The following is a 17,825-nucleotide window of genomic DNA, read 5'->3' as shown; positions in this document are numbered from 1 at the left end:
CCTCTCTTCTCAGTGTACTTGCTGGTTTCACTAAGGCCAGGAGATTCAGGCCTTGCATGCTAAGAAGTGAGATGCAGAGGGAAACAAAAGCATAATTAATACTTTGAACTAGAATAGACATCAAAACTCGTATGCCAAGAATTCCATCTATACCTATAAAGAGTGCAGAACTTCACAGTCCGAAGTTATGGTTTTGTGGATGTGGGCTGCTTTTGATTTTTGTGGGGTGTAGTGTGGTTTGTTTTTTTTTTTTTTGCTTGGTAGGTTTTTTTCATGGGGTTTTGGGAGGGCTTTTAGTTGTTGTTTTTTTTAAAAAAAATGAATTATGATACTAATAAAGTAGACTTCTCGGCTAAAAAAAAAAGGTTGGTAATATACTTGGGCAAACACCATTCAAGCCAGATATGAGTTTCCAGATAACGTGCCTATCTTAAATCATGTTAAATTTCTGAATGTAATTGTTGAACCATGTGGATCACTCTATGGAAAGGAGAGCCAGCAAATTCTGCCTCTCTTCTCAGTGACAGAACCAGGCTGTGTTTCTTGCAGCTGCCTTTGATGGAGATGAAGAACTAAATTCTGTTAACGTTACGTTTTTCTAGGACACTTGAAAATAAAATGCAAACAGCTAATCCTTTTTATCCCAGTACAATCTGAGGTCGAGTTAAAGCTAGCTCAGGCAGTATCCAGTCAATCTACTGGAGGTTTAGTTACATCTGTTTATATATAAGGAAGAGTTCTGGAATGGACTGTTCCATGAAATAAAAGTAATTTATTTAACTTACAAAGGGAAAACTGAACAATGACATTTACTCTTCTTTCTTTTCATACCTCTCATACTTCACAGCCTGCAATTTAAAATCACCTTTGGAAAAAGGTGCTTTTTATTCTAGTATATTTTACAATACAGCATAGACATCAAAATTTTCATAGGATGAATCAGACAGTTTGTCAACACTTAAATACACAGACATCTGTTCCAGTCTCTTAAGAACATTTTTTTTTGTTTACAACAGAAAAATACATCTGACAACAGTAACTATTTATATTACAAGCAAACAATATTGAACTCTGCATAGTTTATACAATATACTATGGTAATATTTTAATTACCAGTTTTATCCACTATTTACTAGCTGGCCACATAAAGCTTGACATTCATCTGAAATGTGGCATTATACGTTCTATTGGTATTCTCTTAACAGCTTCATTTAATGAAGTATTTTCTGGACAAATGAATTTCAGAACTAAAAGCTGACTAGAAACATGGATGTCTTCACTACAAATATTTAGTGCTTACAATACATTCCTAAAGTAAAGGCAGGTGTCCAATAGAAAACATAGCTGTCAGAAAGAAAGGAAAATAGTGTGCAAATTAAAAAACATTGCACTTAAAAATGTGTTGATGTGCAAGTTACAGTATTAACTGTGTATTAATACTAATCGTGAAAAAAATCTCAGCATAAAATGATACATTTCTCACAGTACGTTCTTGATTGCACATATTCCACGGCATTTGCATCCATTACACTTTCTTGCAAATATCAAATACACTGAGTACCCTTAATTAAAACTAAACTATTTTTAATGAGAAGTTGTATACATGCTTCAATTAGTGGGAAAAACTGGAATAAAACTAATCAGAGTCACATCAGAATTGCTTACTGACTTGTAGAGCCACAGTGCTTGTTAAGTGAGTGACAGTTGTCAGAATCTTTACAATACACTTACTGAATGCAGCTTGCGGGTTACTGACCTGTAACACCCCCTCCCCTCCTCCCCCACCCCCCCGTGACCGACTGTACTGGGTTTAATTCTTTGCTTTTAGAAGACAGTACATGCATTTCTGCCCCATTGATCCGTGTGGGCGTACTCAAAATATATCCGTTGTAAAAGTCTTTTTTCTTTTTTTTTTTTTTTTCCCTCTTTAAATCTTTCCATAATACTTAATGCTGCAGTAACTGTTTTGAAAGGAAACAGAGTATTTCCTTTCCACAGTGCATATCACTGTGCTTTTCAGCTACTTAAAGGGACTTTATATAAAAACAGGGTTAGCTCACATAACACTACAGAATGTCAAAAATGCCTGATGGTACATTGAAAGCATTGGGAAGAACCCTCATTTTCAGCGTGCCATCTGCTCCACAGGAGAAGATACGATTGCCTTGCACGGTTTCAATCTGGGTGACACCAGCACCGATATTTCTGAAAATGGACTGCTTCGCATGTTCATTTTTAAATGAATGAATTAAATTATAGCCAGTCAGTCTCCACACCTGTATCAAAAGAATAACAAATGCAAAAAGGAGATTAAAATTAGGATTTGTACTTTTGCCCTAATGTTTCAGATTCTTGGCTATTCTAAACCCTGTTCAGCAAAGATACATGGTATTTTTTGTTGTCTATTAGCAACAATTACAAGTCCAAGAGTCTTGAGAGGCTCTGATGAAGCTGCCATGTGTTACCTGATCAGTAGTGCCCCTCCCAGCTTTCCCCCCACTATGAAAGCTGCAGAAATGGACAGGTTGCATTTGTATCCAAGATGACTACTGTCAGTTTTCCAGCAGCTGGAAATGCTTTTCTGGTAAGGAATGCTGCAGAGAGTAAGCTGCATAATTATTAAGCATGCAGAGTGGGAGCACAGCTGTCCAAGCTGTCTCTTGTGTCCTAAGCTGCAGGAGCCCTCATCAACATCAGACCACAACATCAGGTATGTGGAGACACAGAAAGCATCTATTAAACAGTATGCAGTCCAGCTAAAAGGAAAGAAACTGTATTCTCCTCTCTACCGTGTTCTTGTATTTTCTTCCTTTAGCATTCTGGAAATAAGCCCTTTAAAACAGGGACTGTGTTTCTGTCTGTTGTTGCTGTTTGTTTCTTACTACTGTGACATCTCAGTAGCTGTCTGGGGCTACAGCATCAAGAGCACCCCCTCTGTTATAAAGAGAAACATCCAAAGGCAAAATCAGAAAATTTTTAAGAGATAAAAATTAAAGCTAAGATTTCAGAATCGTGCACTTTGCTTTATCCACTTAAAATTCAATCACAAAACTTTAAAAAGTCTCTCTAATCTTCTTTAGCAGCAAACAAAAACCTATCTGCTTTAGAAGGATATTAGTATATTTGAGTTTACAGTATAAACGTAAGGCAAGCATCCTGTGTATCAAATTATAGGTTTGGGTTTTTTTGGGTTTGTTTTTGTTTTGTTACCGCATTCATCTGGTTATTTACAGCGTGCTGATCAACATACATCAATACACTACTTCTGTTAAATACCCTCCAGTACAACTCAGCTCCCCCAGTACCTTACCTTCATGTTACCTTCTGCTGAGCCTGTCACAAAATAGTCCTCAGAAGGATCCAGTGCCAGGGCCTTAACAGCAGATTCATGTGCTTGGAAGGTGTAAAGGATTTGCCTCTGTCTGATGTCAAAGATGCAGATACATCCCTTTCTACCCCCAGAAATTAGCAGCTGATGTTTAGGTGCATACTGAAGTACCGTGGCACCGTGATCATGACAAGTGAAAGCTGAAGAAGAGAAGGAGGATGTCAGAATTTAATAGATTTAAAACTGTATGTAACTTTCTATCTTAAAATGCATTTCTTCTGTAAGTTGTTATCCAAATGTTTTCTAACTTGACAGATATGTTCCTTCATATGAGTAACGTCGTATCAGCTGCATAGATCTAATGCACAAGAAAGCATGATCTGCAGTCTGATTTATTTTAGAATATAAGCACATACCTGAATTTTAAAAATTGAGAAAAATATCAAATTCACCAAATTAAGTTCAATTAAATTCCTGACTTAAAAATATAGTATAGCTGAACTAAAAATTTTAAGTAAATATTAATTACCTTACAGATATATATTATTATATTCTAATTTCCTAACTGGTTTTTCATAGGACTCAATGTATTTAAAAAGAGTGTGAACTTCCGTGCAATCTGCTAGTTTTTAAATATGAATCTCAGAATGCACCTATTGCTTATTCAAGTACTGCAGTTGTTGGCAGATGTTTACGATGGTTGAATTTGCTCTTTTAAAAGCCCAGGATATTGTATTTGGATTTGTATATATTTTTCTTTCATAGCGCAACATGATAGATTTTTGCTTTCGTTCATTATATAAAGATAAAATTATTGAACTTGGTCCAACAAGCACAAACATCCTTTTAAGAATCCAGTCCAAGTGCTGAAATCAAGGACAGTAGGCAGAAGGAGTTGCTTCTACTGTTACCTACGTCGTCTTTTTCTTTGTGCGTCAACAGAGTACCGGATATATTAAGTGCCAGTTTAAGTGAAAGCCTGCATACACATATATTCTGGTTTTGTCAGCTGTTAATTTTTTCAGGATTGTATTCAAATATTTCAAACTTTATTAATACTGTCACAAAACTACCTTTATGTATGACTTTCTTCATACTTTTCTATATAACGCAGACTGTCATTGTGCTAGAGACTACTATATAGTACCAGTTCTGGTGCAATCGTTAGCGTGCAACACATTTAGACCAGTTCCCCCGTGCAGATTGCTCCTTTTGCCCCAAAGGCATGCATATGCTGTATTTCCTCAGTCAAAAAGAAGTAGAGGTTCAATTTTCACTGCAGTACTTACCATGTATAAGACTGTTACCAGATGAAACCAAAGTGTCCCAGAGGCACACATTTCTGAGTATGGGAGAAAAAAAGTCATTATGGCCTGTTGCTAAGCGATTCACGGGGTGACATGACTCAGAAAGTGTTCGCATTTTATGTCAAAGCCTAGAAAGCAGAACTAAACAAGGAGCCCTTGACTCTCTGCAGTCATTGGAGAGCATACGCAAGGAGTTAAGAGCTTTAATTCTTTCTATGCTCTTTTATGCTTCTTAGTGGAACTATACTTTCTGCCTTTAAGATGTGTACTAATCTTAGGTTGCACTAAGAAATTATAAAAGTTGTTCTTTTCAGCGAAAAAGAATTATCTTGCCTTTCCTGAACATATTTCTCCCCCCCAGCAATAGCATCATGTCAAACTAGTTGCATTTGGAATATACCTTGAAAAAAATGGTTAACTGTTGACCACTCCTCACAAAACCTAAATTTGGGAAACAAGTGACTGAAGGAATGATATGCCAGATAAATCATCTGGCAAGTTTGAGCTGTAACAAAGCTTAAAACACTGAGCCTTAAAACGTCAGCCACACATTAATGCACAAGAGCAAGCAAGTTTAATGGAGATGAATAGGTAGCTTTGGTGAAATTCCTCATTCTTTCTTTAAACACACCTGTTATCATTGGACTGTCCCGATGTAGCAACTAGACTTGAAGAGGTTATAAATGCAAAGTCACTTGTGGTTTTACTGTGGCACTGCCAACTCTATTAAAAACAAAACAAACAAAAAAGATGCAATCTTACCAGTTGTAGTCTGCATCAAAAGTTACTATCAGTCTGATGGCACTGATAGCATAACACATGCAGTCTTTTAAACAAAGTTTAAAAACTGATGGACAGTGCAGTTTGAAACCTTGGAGAATGGAGGAATGGATTAAAAATCCAGTATAAAATAAAAATTACTAAAATAAGTCAATTGTAACAAATCAACAGTATAGCTTATCAGAATAGCCTGAGTTTCAAATTAAGCATTGTCTTAATGTACTGTTAAGAAGCAGGGAAAAGAAACAAACTGTATTTTTACTAAGTCTTGGGGTTGTAAAGTCGTTACTATCAGCTCTGATTTTTAATTTAATCAAGGGTAATACTTAGGTAGTGTTTGTAATTACATTGAAGCTTACAGTTATTCTACAATTAGTTTTCTGAAGATGTATCATTGAAACTCTACAGTTGTTTTGATAAAGTATGCCAACTAAAAAGCAGGAAAATAAAAAATGTCTTAGTGAAACTCTTATGCTCTTGGCCTGTCTGAAGTTTCAAAGACTCAACTTTCCTTTATAATTTTTTTTTTTTTTTTTAATTCTCTTTACTTACCAGATAGGGCTTAGGATTTGAGGTGGTTTGGTTTACTTGCCAAATACTTAGAAATCCTTCACCATCAGCAACACCACACTGCAAGGAAGGAACTGCATTTATTAGCATAACATACTGGTTACTGGATGCTTACTTCATGACAGTAAACAGTTGACTTCAGAAAGAAATTTACCTGAAACACCAGACCATTGCCTGCACATAAAATTAAAACAATGACTGTCAGGTACCAAAAAGTTTAGAAGCCAAGTGAGTTCAGTCCTGATTGTTTAATGATTATTTAATGATCGATGCTCTCCTATATACCCTTAACTGTTTTCTGGAAATGGAGGCTTTTTAAGTGTGGAAGCTTACCTTTCAAATCCCAATTTTAAATGCTAAAGCTTACAGAGGCATCATTACTGCATGACTCTATGTGAAAATGCTTAGTAATGACAGCAAGTGATAAAAGGAAGGACTGTACTGTATCATGAATGGTAAAATGAATGAATTGTAATGCATTTTGGTTAGCAAATATAATTAATACTGTATATTCTATACCTATAAATGCATTACAAAATTTTAAAAGAAATACCTGTGCCTAGATTGATAAAAATTCGCCTCTACAAAATAGGTAAGCTAGTTTTTTTTTTTAAATGTTTAATTTAAAAAAGTCACCACATAGGAACACAGATTTCAGAACAGGGAGAACAGTCTGAAAATGTGGCAAATGGGGTAGCGGTGCGAAGCTGACAGAAGAGAAAGGAGAATAAGGTCAGTGTTTATTACAAAGCTTCCATATGCAACCAAAATGAATGATATGATAATGCTTATGCTGTTTTTCTAAGACACCTTAACAGTTCTGTGTCACCATTTAAAACTGGTTTAGAGGTCATAGCATAACCAAATGTTTCTTTATGAACAAAAAAACAGGAAAAATCCTAAATGTTGTACTTACCTTATTGCCTTGTGAATTGAAATACATTCTTGTCACCCTGGCATTCCCAGCCTGCCGGAAGCATACCAGTTGCTGTGGCCTTGTCCACTCAAACATTCGAACGCTACCATCTTGTGCTCCTGTAAGATCTAAAATTAAAAGATAGATGTTCATTAATACTGAATAATTTTATAGAAAATTATCTACCCCATACTGGTAAGTATGATTCACTTACAATACTGATGGACGGGATGTGAAGCCATTCTCTTGACGTTATTCAGATTTCTTTTAATAAGCTTCATATAAAAGAAACAAAAATTAAAATATTTTTGAAAAAAGGACACAAACACACTCTTCAGTTTGGTTTATACTGCTACATGGTGAATGTCTCCCAGTTAAAAAAGCCTGTTAAGCTAACATTATTTGCATCTAACTATGTTTAGCTGCAATATAGTAATTAAAGCCTGTTTATGACAGCTGGTTTAGACATGAAACAAATAGTATTAATATTATCTTCTGTTACACCAAGAACTTAAGTACGTGCTGATGTGCATGCTTTTGATATTAGTCCCTGTGCAAGAATTTCAAGTTTGGGGTTGTTCTAGTTCTGGTTGGCTTTGTTTGTTTGTTTATTTTGTTTCGTCCCTAGAAACTCCAGGTCCTACCTTAAAGTTGCTGTAAGAAAGAGAAACACCCAATTGTCCTATTATTTTATCCTATTATTTTCTGTGTCACAATAACTCTATGTCACAATATACAAGAAAATGCTTAGTTTGGCCTTCTTTTTGGCCAAGTCTTGGTCACTGTAGCCCTTTTACGTCTACGTGGAATTAACAGTACGATGACTAATTCATGCTAGGTCTCTGTAATAAATAATAGCTAAAAAAAGCAACAGTCTCCTGCGCTGCGTGCAACAAAAGTACTTACCACACCAGCTCCAGTGCTAGTTTGACCACTGCCTAACCATGGCATAGATGAAGATGGTTGTATCTGATTCACTCCAAAAGATGGTGCAGTTGACTGAGTTAGTGTTGTGGTAGAACCACGAAAGTCAATATCATCAGAACTGTAAAAGAGCAGCAGTGTTCTCCTTTAAACAAATGTTTCTTTGCTATGAATGCTGTTTGCTTATCTCATTGTCAAGAGCCTAATGGCAGTGGGTAGAGGAAGTGATTATAATAAGACCATAAATTGATAATAATTCCTGCACTTACACTGTACAAACACTTTCCACATGCTCCAAATCTATTGGTGTTTAACCTCAAAAGATGATCCTAACCGTGGTAGACGTTGAGAATATAAGCTTTCTTGAGAAGAATACTGTTGGAATATTCCTGACCTACGTGTCTATCTGTTTATCAATTCTGTGCACTGAAGAGTCCTACGCAAGTGCATTGCTGCAGCTGATACATTCGCAGTTCTCAGCACAGTAATGGAGGGGACAGTAATTCAGGCCACTGCATTATACTTCTAGCATCAGTTACCACAACTAGCCTCAACACTGCAATGATGCAAGTGCAGTGTTTCGGAGGTAGCGCTTCCTTTATTAGCTTATGCATCATGGGATTTTACTTCAGTGCAGACATGCCCAAAATAGTCAAACCCCTCAAAACCTTAGTTTCTCCATGTATAAGACAAAGACAGTAATATTCTTTTGCCTTCCTTCACTCCTAAAGCGATCTGAAACCTACTGAAGAAGAATAATTAACTTTTTTTTTGTATGATCCATTTGTGCTTACACAGGTATTGTATATGCAGCCTCACAGTAAGCTAATACTCCTAATATAAACACAAAGAAATAATCGTACCTTTTAGACTCTCTGTCATATTCTTCCCCAATCCATATAAATGACTGAGCAGCCAGTAGAGCTGAAATATCAAGTTCTTGAACATCATGTGTAGATGCCAAAACAATTTCATTGCTGTTTGCCTATGCAGCACAAAGAGAAAATTTATACTAACTATAATTAAGATCTTTTTATTATACTTCTTGTAGTATTTGAGGCTTACCTTATTAACTGCAAATGCCATTATCATATCTGATTCTTTGTGAATGATTTTTGCTTTTCCTCCAGGGTAGCCAAGATCTGCTTCAACCTACAAAACATTTATAAGAAATTTCAATTAGCATGAAAATCGATTTTGTAGAAGAACATTCAGACTAAAAAAATCTATACAAAATTCATGCAAGAAAAGTTCAGTGGCCTCAGCATTGTTTAGGAGGCTAAACTTTTAGACTTCTCATACTTTTTGGTGTTCTAGAAGCCAAAAGTGTTATATCTGAGTGTAAGAAACACAAAGTTGTGTGTGTAATACTATTTACAAGGTGTTTACTCATTCCAATTATCAGGACATCCAAAGTTAATTCACTGATTAAAAGCCTGCCACACAGACTACACAGAACATATAGCTTCTGTTAGTCAAGAGAAAAAGAAAAGCCAGTTCCACAGAACTTTTAAGAATGTGCTAGAGGTTTGGGAGAAGGGATACTACCTTGTTTTTGTGATCTTCTGCTACGCTGACCTGCTCCACACGATCTTCTACAGACTACATAACATCACACAGTCACAAACACAAAACACATGCACAAACAAATATAAAAAAAGAATGAAACATTCCAAACTAGATTTTAAAGGCCACTCTGTCAGTAAATGATGACAAATGTATTTTTAACTTTTTATAAAAGGCACAGAAACTAAGACAGGAATCTAAACAAACTCACTTAAAATGTAATGCCTCCTAGATGAACACAAAATGTATGATATAAGTAAATAAATGGAGGAGTAATACACACACAAACTCCATACTTACAGGAAGTCTTAAAGATATTAAAAAGTATACTTATTTCTCATAGTACTTATGTGTTGTAAATTTTCAATTACAACTCATTACAGTTGTAACTAGTACAATTTGTAAAGCCCCATATTATATATTACTATATAATATTACTTTTATATGTATATATTACTCATGCATATATACATATACACAAAGTAATAGCTCATTTAAATTTATTTTTCCAATATGGCACACAAAAAATATATGAATAATAAGATTTATTTACTTATTATTATCACAAGTGTTCTATTTCTTTATTAGCACGGTATTCAAATACATAAATGTAAGGTGAGATACGTCTTGTCTAAAAATATTTGGTTCAGTTGATATATCAATAAACAACTTGACAGCCATGTTGATTTAAAAAAAAAATCCAACATTGTTAAATGAAAGAAAGGAAATTGAAATGTCAACAAAAAAATTGGAAAAAAAAAAGAAAAGAAATACTGAAGAGACTGAGGAACAGTTATAATTGAGCTTTCTTGTAAAAAAAAAAAAAGTTACATCCTTTGTTTACCTCACTTTGCTTTCTTTTCTTTGTGAATATGTATCTTATGAATGTCTCCTGAAGAAGTTCTTGCTTCACAAGAAAATGCCAGAGCCTTTTTGCTGGAAGAGCTGAATAATCCTTTGATCTGGATGACACAGAAGGGGGTAGGGGGAAGGGAAAAAGCTGCAATGTAATTAAAAGTAGAAAAAAAAATTCTGAAGAAAGACTCTACCAATGACTTTAGATGAAATTCCAATTTGAAGAAAAAAAAACAAAAACAACTGAGTTTAAGCTCTAATTTGTTTAAGGCAAATATTAAGAGATACTTTTCTTGCATTTCTTAAAAATCCCCATTATGTTACTAACTTCCAAGTATTACAGTTTAATCTGCTGGCTTGCATTTATGTCAATATTTGCACTGTACTAAAACTGCTTTTATATTGAAATTATGCTGGCCCCACAGAATTTCCTTACCTATTTCTTTCAATATTCAAAAGAATTCTCAAATATTTAGCTCAAATATGAGCCAAATAAAATTAATTGGCTCAGATTTAAGGACAACTATTTCTAAAGAAGCAGTGCTTGTTTGTAAGAATATTTTAATAAAATCCTGTAGCAGTATCAACCATGCAAATCCAAAGTCATATATAGTGAGCAAACCTAAAGTTGTATTTTAGTATATTGAGAAAAGCAAGCTATTTCTGCGTTGAAAATGTGGTTCACTATCTGCATTTAAAGACACCTGAGGTATGACATTACTCTAAACATAGGAGGGTTGCCTTTACAAGGACCATACTACAACTTTCTTTCCTCTTCCTGATATCTGCATGTATTATATAACTCTTCTTTTGTTGCTGAGGTAGGGTGGGAAGACAGCTGCTACTGGAGGAACAGTAAAAGAGGTTGAATAGGGTCTTTGCAGCAGCAGCCATTGTCCTTGATTTGCAGTCCTTCATGCTCCACTCTTTCCTTTTTATTTTCCTTTTTTGCTGCAGTTGTGTAAGGTGCAACAGAATAAGTAAAGGCTGCAGCAGGAGACAGCTAGATAAGAAGGAACAAAGGGACGTGGGAAAGTGGTTTCTGTAAAGCATTGGCTAGAACCAAGATCTAGCCAACCTTTATTTGGCTGTTTAGGTGGAAATAGTCTTTAGTATTTCTGTGATCAAAGAATGTGGTTTTGCTATGAAAAAAATACTTACTTGAATGGTGTATTTTCAGGTTCAATCATCGCTTTATTGCGGAGAATAGCTGGTCCTGCACCTACTCCAAGGTCACTAGGGTAAGTATTGATGTAGTTTGGTGGTGGGCCTTCAAACTGGTCCATTCTATCTTGAAGAATCTGTTCCCAGTGTTCCAAATTTTTAATTACAGCAATGCCCAATGGTGATGTTACAGGCAGATCTAAACAGAAATACTAATAAAGTAAGGCTTAGAGAAAAAAAACATTTAAGTTACAGCATGTATAAAAAAAGAGAATAATACAAACATTAAAAAAAAAATCTTGAAAGGAAATGTACTTGTTGACAACTGTAAAAAATAATGTATTAAATTCTTTAAATTTAAAAATGAAAATTAAAAAGCAAGTCTGACAGAAAGCTACTTATACAGAAAACTAAAACGTAAAGCAGCATTTAACGTACCAGTGACTTCTAGACCAGCAATGGGAAAGAAGTTCTTAACATTGTGCAGAACTAATTTTACCATCGTCAGATGCAGAAGAGCCCAACTGTATAAAAAGAGTAGGTTTAGTTGTGTTAAAGCAACATTAACACAGTTATCTGCAGAATATTTTTCTCCTTCTACCAAATACACAGATTAAAAAACAGAGTATAGAGGGCTCACTGAGGTGTATCGGACACATAAAGATACTGCTATATCAACTGTGCAACATAAGGGTGCCACTAAGGGCATCTCGCTTTAACAGATACTCTCCCCTTCTCTCTTTTACAAATCCTAGGTTATTGTACTCTTCCCCTAGATAAAAGAGTGTGCATGCAGGAGCCTCTACAAGACTGAGAAGCCCCCTGAAACACCTCCTGCAACTCTCCACAAAATCACAGTGAATACAGATGAGACATTACTTTAGTTTGGCATTCATGGCAGAAGCTTTCACTCTGAAAGACTCTCACAGATATTAAAGATGCAAATTCTATACAGCGTAGCTGTAAGGACTAATGGGAGACTTAAGGATTGCATAAAAGAGCAATATTTTTTTCTCCATTATTATAATGCTGAGGTCATCCACTTTATTTCATTTTTATCTCGCAACACTTTCTCTTTTAAGTGTTCTATTTAATCTGCCCCTCATTCAAGAACTAAAGGTCGTGCTTGAATCAGTATTCTGAAACATCATTCTAGAGCTGGCATCGTGGTACCTCATGTTCTTTGTGTCTTAAAAATGAAGATGGGGGTTTTTTATTTGTTTTTTTCCCCTCCCCAAAAAACCAAAAACCACAGAGCTTTGACTTCCTAATCTGTTTTTTTTTTTTTAGGCAAAGTAAATGGGGAACTGTTACTGTCATGAGAATTTGTCACCCCTGTAATCCTGTTACTGCAGATAAGTCTAGCCACTAGTACTAAAATGATTTGATTTAAACTGTGGGGTGTGCAGAGGACCTGTATTTTCTTTAATTTGGAAGAAAAGGTAAGCACACAACATAATTATTCTAAAATAGTGGCAATTTCTGCTAACCTGTAAGAATTGGCATCTTTGTGTTCCTGGATCTGTATATCAGAGAGGAAAGCATCATCCTCTTCCTCATCACTGTGAATGCTTTCATCGGAATCATATATAACACCGCTGTCTGATAAAGGAAGAAATGGCTGCAATGCAAAATAAAAGTCTGCTATAAAAGCAATTTTCTAATCTCTTACTCAACTCTTTCTTTAGTTGTCATTTAAACTCTATGACAGTAATAACGGCTTAACTTATAAATAAGTTTCCCTAAAAAATAAAAAAGTAGCAAGGCCAAAAGTGTTAATCTCTGTTATTGGCAAGAGACATGTTTTGAAAGTTAAGTAACAGACTTGTAGGCTCTTCATCTTTTATTATGACGATAATATTCTGCAGCACTCAACATTTTCACATTATTTTTGTCCTTTAAAACTTTACAGAGAAGAAGAAGTATGCTTTTATGAATTGTAACATATTTTCAATTTTAAATTACCTTTGCCATAAAATAGTCCCACATGCTGAGCTCTGGAGGGATAAACTTTTCTTTGTAAGAGGGTCTTTCTGCAGGTACCGGTGGCGGTACAGTGCTATCTTTTACTGGTCTTCCTGGCACTAGCATTCTCATATTAAATCGACGACGATGTTTATCCATTTCTTCTGATGGAAGAGGTGGTGCTAAATTCAGGTAATTTGAAAAGCTGATATTAATATTGCATCTTTAGAAATAGCTGTATTTTATAACTGAAGCAACGGAAAACATTGCTATTGGTACTAATTTCTACTGATTCAGAAATCAAAGCCAGCCTAAATAAAGTAAGTGTAATCATACAAAAAGTTCACTTACGATAAATTCAATAACTGTGGCATTTATACATTGGCTATATCATAAGAAATAAATTTTATTATCTGGATTAAGTTCTCAGGAGATGTAGCTTTTAAGTAAAAAGCTTTTATCTGAAAAATTTCTCAAGAAAGAAATTAAGAAAGAAATTTTGTTGAGAAATAAGTAATATGTACAATTTCAGTAAACTGCACAAGTAGCAGCAGTTATTCAGAATACAAGCCAAGGAACTCTTAAGATAGTGAAAAAAAATTGAATTAGACACACAGGCTTTTTGACAACTGAAGTCTATTTTAAAGTGTAATGATTTAAAATGTCTTAATAGTTATCAAAATATAAATGTAGAATTTATTTTTGAAAGTGTTGTTGTCTAGGCAACATTGAAGATCACACTTACTTTATTACAAAGGTGCTAGATATTTAAAAACTTTTTCTTTTTTTAAAGCCACTACTAACATTCATCTACACTGCAAGTTTTTACAAACCTTCATTACCATCCTCTGAAACATCAGAAGCTATAGCAGCTTGTAGATTAAAGGAAAACAGAATACATCTCAAATGAAGACGACTTTATATGTTATTCATATTAATATCTTGTAAAAATAACTGCCCTAAATGAGCTTAAGGTATTTCATGAATGACAAATATCTGTTGTGCATACTTATAATGGTACATTACCTCACTACTGTTTTGGTTTATATTTGAGATATAGAACATCTAATTTTTGTCTAAGTTTCAAACCTGTCATTGTTTTGAAAGTCTATGCGACATGATTTTCAGGATTTTGCAGAGTGTGAAGTCTATGACAAGTGGTTGTATTTGCCTTTGTCTCCAGAGCCTGAATTCAGTCTCCACTTTTTCTTTTCCTCATGCAGTATATTAAAGACATGCTCCTCTGTCTTTGCAAAACTACTGGTTTTAGTTGGAGCTTATATATCCATGAACTATTCTTCTGGCAGATAAAGTTGATATTCTTCTCTGTAGTCTTGTGCAAGGTGAAAGTAATATCTTGCAATAGAAATTGGTTTCAGAAATACTGTTTCCAAGTTACTGCGAAACAATAACACTCATTGCTCACATACAGAAAACCATAGGTATTAACACTGATTTATGCCATCTGTTTTTTTTTTTTTCACAAAAAAAAAGACTGAAAGTCCTGAAAAGCATTAAGCAAGCATCTAACAGTGCTATTAGCAATATAATAACTGTACAGTTTTTATGGCAAAATCAAAATGTGCTGGGTGCCACTACAAAGGACAACTGCAAGACTGATGTTTTTTTTTCTGCCAGCAGATACTTAAATTCTTCTAGGTTTTTGTTTTTAAAAGGAAGGAAATCTCTCCTACTAGGTTACTAAAAGATATAAAAGGCACATCATTAGTATGACCTTTAGGGAACAAAGTACCTGGAATGTTTTCTGACTGCCTTCGAGGTTTTACAAGAAGTTTCACTCCTCCACCAAAAACAGCAGCCCACATTCGACTGTTCAAAGGATGGGCTGCTAGTCGAAATAATTCATTACATGAATTGGTTGCAAGGGCGTGTATAAGGAGACTCAGGTAGACAGCTACAACAGCTTCACAAAGAAGGATGTTTAACTTCGGTTGATCTTCATCCTGAGCGGAACTTAAGAGATTTATAAGTGAACTCACACCTGCAAACAGAAAAGAGGAAACGTTCTACGTTAAATGAGTAGGAGTACAAATAGAAAAAAAAAGGAAATATTTCACCTCTACATTTTATGTTAAACATATACCAATAGCCACATAATAATTTTATTCAGATGAAACATACTACTAATCTTTTTCTTAAAATCATAAAGATGAAAATTTTAAAAAGCCTTCTTTGGTCTGGGACTTCTGCACTCTACCTCTCTGCAAATACTATGGGCAGTTCGGCTTGCCTGTGAAATTCCTGCACTGTTTCTACAGCTGACCTCAAAACACTAAACTTATGCTTGTACATTGGGAGTTGTTGCTTTGATAGCTATACCAAGTAAAGCACAGATGTAAGACGGTAGTGTAGAAACAGCTAACGGAAATATCTTTGCTAGGGGGTGCAGCAGACTGGAAGAAAACATTTTACGATGAAAAAATATCAGCTTATTGAGTTTATCCTGAAGATCATGGTCTCTTCTTAAAGAAAGTTGTTTGCTGTATAGAAAGTTTATTCTTATTTGTTTTGAAAAATTTAAAGGCTGTTATTAGTTTGAGAACTAGATCAGAAACATTTATCTATCATTGATCATCCACAATTTCATCCATCATATTACGGGACAGTGAGATAATTTTGAAATGTGGAGCTGGTCCAGGGGTGCTAAAAGTTAATCTTATTTTTGTCTCACCAGGCCACTGAGCAGGAGATGAGTTTGGAGTTGCATGCTCTTCAATACTTTCTGTCCTCAGTCTGCGTCGATCACTCAAAAGCAGTCCTTGATAAACCATCCCTGTAAACTGATTTGCTTCTGTTTGACTGCTAAATACAAATTAATTTTTTTTTCTGATGAGAAAGGATTTTAGAATATTTTTGTAATAAAGTATAGTATATATACATGCTTCTCATTTTAATCAGAAGATGCAACATTTAAAATTCTCTAGGACTAAGTCAAGAATGTTATAATTTCATGGTATACAAAATATTTTTTTTTATTACAACTTCAAATGTTTCCATTATCAATTTAAAAAATGTTATATGCATAGCTCCACAAAGGCTTTTTCAAAAATGCTAATAATATACTTGTTCTGAAAACTTTAAAAAATGTTCTTAAAGCATTCTCTTCCAGTTCCAGTTTGGAATATAAACTACCTGAAACATGACTTTATTTAGGCTCATGTTTCCCCTGCACCACTATTCAGCAATGGATGTGCTGCAGAAAACAGCATTCGATATTTTTCAGAAGCATCCTAAGTGAGAGCGACACCAGATTTTCCTATTATTTATTAGAAAAAATTTGAATGATTGGTGTTATTTTATCTGTGTAAACCTGACCTAGCATATCAAAGCTAGTAATGTGTAAACTGTGTAAGTATCTATACCCATACAAATATATTTAATCCCTTTTTTAGAGACGTGCATGAAGAATTTCCGTTTTGGAGACACAAAGTATACTCCAAATGTAGGACAGTAAGAAAATGTTCATTTTTACCTGTAGCTGTGGCTGTCACAAAGGGCTTGATAAATGGATGCAGAAAGTGAAGCTGCTAAAGAATGAAGTGTGTACACCTAAAATAAAAAGAACTAATAAGCTATACATAATTTATAGATAAAAGGTGGGTAAACTACAATTCTTTCTAAACAGCATTGTAATGTGTTATGCAGGAATGTCCTAGTTTTAAAACAGGTGCAGGAACTAGTAACTGAGTTTATCCTGAAGATCTTGTTACTTTAAGTTTATAGTACTTTGAAAATCACAACTGCTTGTTCAAGATAATTTCATTGCAGTCAAAACCTTGTAATATTATGTCAAGATAATTAACTTTAATATAGAACTGTCACAATGAATGAGTATACTGAAGGAGTGATTAAGTATGGCCTTTTATGATAATGAATTTGATAGAATGGTTTCTGAAAGCCATATTATGTAACATCACAGTTCAGTGTAGCAGTAGTTTCTCAATATGCAGAAAATTCAAAAGTTTGTGTAATTGTTGTATGTTTTATCTATAATCTCCTTTTTTTAATGTTGATTATGCACTTATAAATTTCCAGAAGTCTCCAGGAGGAACAAGAATAATACTTGGTTATTGCCTCATAATGCAACAGAAACACTCCAATTCTTAAACAGAAGAAATGCAAGGATTTCTTGGAAAGTCCGATGAAATCTACAGTATGAAGAAAATGGTACTGTCAAACTGTTAAAAATGTAAACTCTCTTAAATCTGCCTTCTGTTAGATTCCATCTTTCCATTTAATCAAATGCTAGACCTCAGATTAAAGCTATGAGTTATCCAAATAGTTGCTTTGCAGTTAGGAAGTGTCAGCTCTTCTTTCTGAATGCTCTTTTAAAAGAAAACACATGTGAAGCAGGAGTTTTTAGAGTAAGAAACATGTTTGCTATAGCCTAATGCAGAATGGAAATGGAGTCAACTGATATAAGAGAGAA

At 34.6% G+C, this 17,825-nt stretch overlaps 1 protein-coding gene across 2 annotated transcripts in view; it reads right to left on the bottom strand.

The window, feature by feature from the left end:
* Window positions 1-752: 752 nt before the first annotated feature.
* Window positions 753-17,825, bottom strand: part of DMXL2 (Dmx like 2) — a 54,996-nt gene continuing 37,923 nt past the window's right edge. Inside the window, exons 26-44 of one of the 2 annotated variants that reach the window (XM_086756912.1) lie at window positions 16,869-16,945; window positions 16,068-16,198; window positions 15,129-15,377; window positions 13,376-13,557; window positions 12,901-13,031; window positions 11,849-11,934; window positions 11,408-11,609; window positions 10,236-10,353; window positions 9,374-9,427; window positions 8,891-8,977; window positions 8,689-8,810; window positions 7,808-7,946; window positions 7,116-7,176; window positions 6,902-7,029; window positions 5,968-6,045; window positions 5,267-5,358; window positions 4,618-4,670; window positions 3,311-3,528; window positions 753-2,276 (exon numbers count right to left, since the gene is read on the bottom strand). In XM_086756912.1, the coding sequence (XP_086613038.1) occupies window positions 2,067-2,276; window positions 3,311-3,528; window positions 4,618-4,670; window positions 5,267-5,358; window positions 5,968-6,045; window positions 6,902-7,029; window positions 7,116-7,176; window positions 7,808-7,946; window positions 8,689-8,810; window positions 8,891-8,977; window positions 9,374-9,427; window positions 10,236-10,353; window positions 11,408-11,609; window positions 11,849-11,934; window positions 12,901-13,031; window positions 13,376-13,557; window positions 15,129-15,377; window positions 16,068-16,198; window positions 16,869-16,945 (2,418 nt within the window). In that variant the 3' untranslated portion in view covers window positions 753-2,066. The remainder of the gene's footprint in view (window positions 2,277-3,310; window positions 3,529-4,617; window positions 4,671-5,266; window positions 5,359-5,967; window positions 6,046-6,901; window positions 7,030-7,115; window positions 7,177-7,807; window positions 7,947-8,688; window positions 8,811-8,890; window positions 8,978-9,373; window positions 9,428-10,235; window positions 10,354-11,407; window positions 11,610-11,848; window positions 11,935-12,900; window positions 13,032-13,375; window positions 13,558-15,128; window positions 15,378-16,067; window positions 16,199-16,868; window positions 16,946-17,825) is intronic. The other variant, XM_086756914.1, reaches the window with a different exon arrangement.

This window comes from Chlamydotis macqueenii, chromosome 12 (genome assembly GCF_036417535.1).
Source record: "Chlamydotis macqueenii isolate bChlMac1 chromosome 12, bChlMac1.mat, whole genome shotgun sequence".
Taxonomy (NCBI): Eukaryota; Metazoa; Chordata; class Aves; order Otidiformes; family Otididae; genus Chlamydotis; species Chlamydotis macqueenii.
The sequence above is the reverse complement of the archived record's forward strand: the minus strand, read 5'-3'. Positions and strand labels throughout refer to the sequence as shown.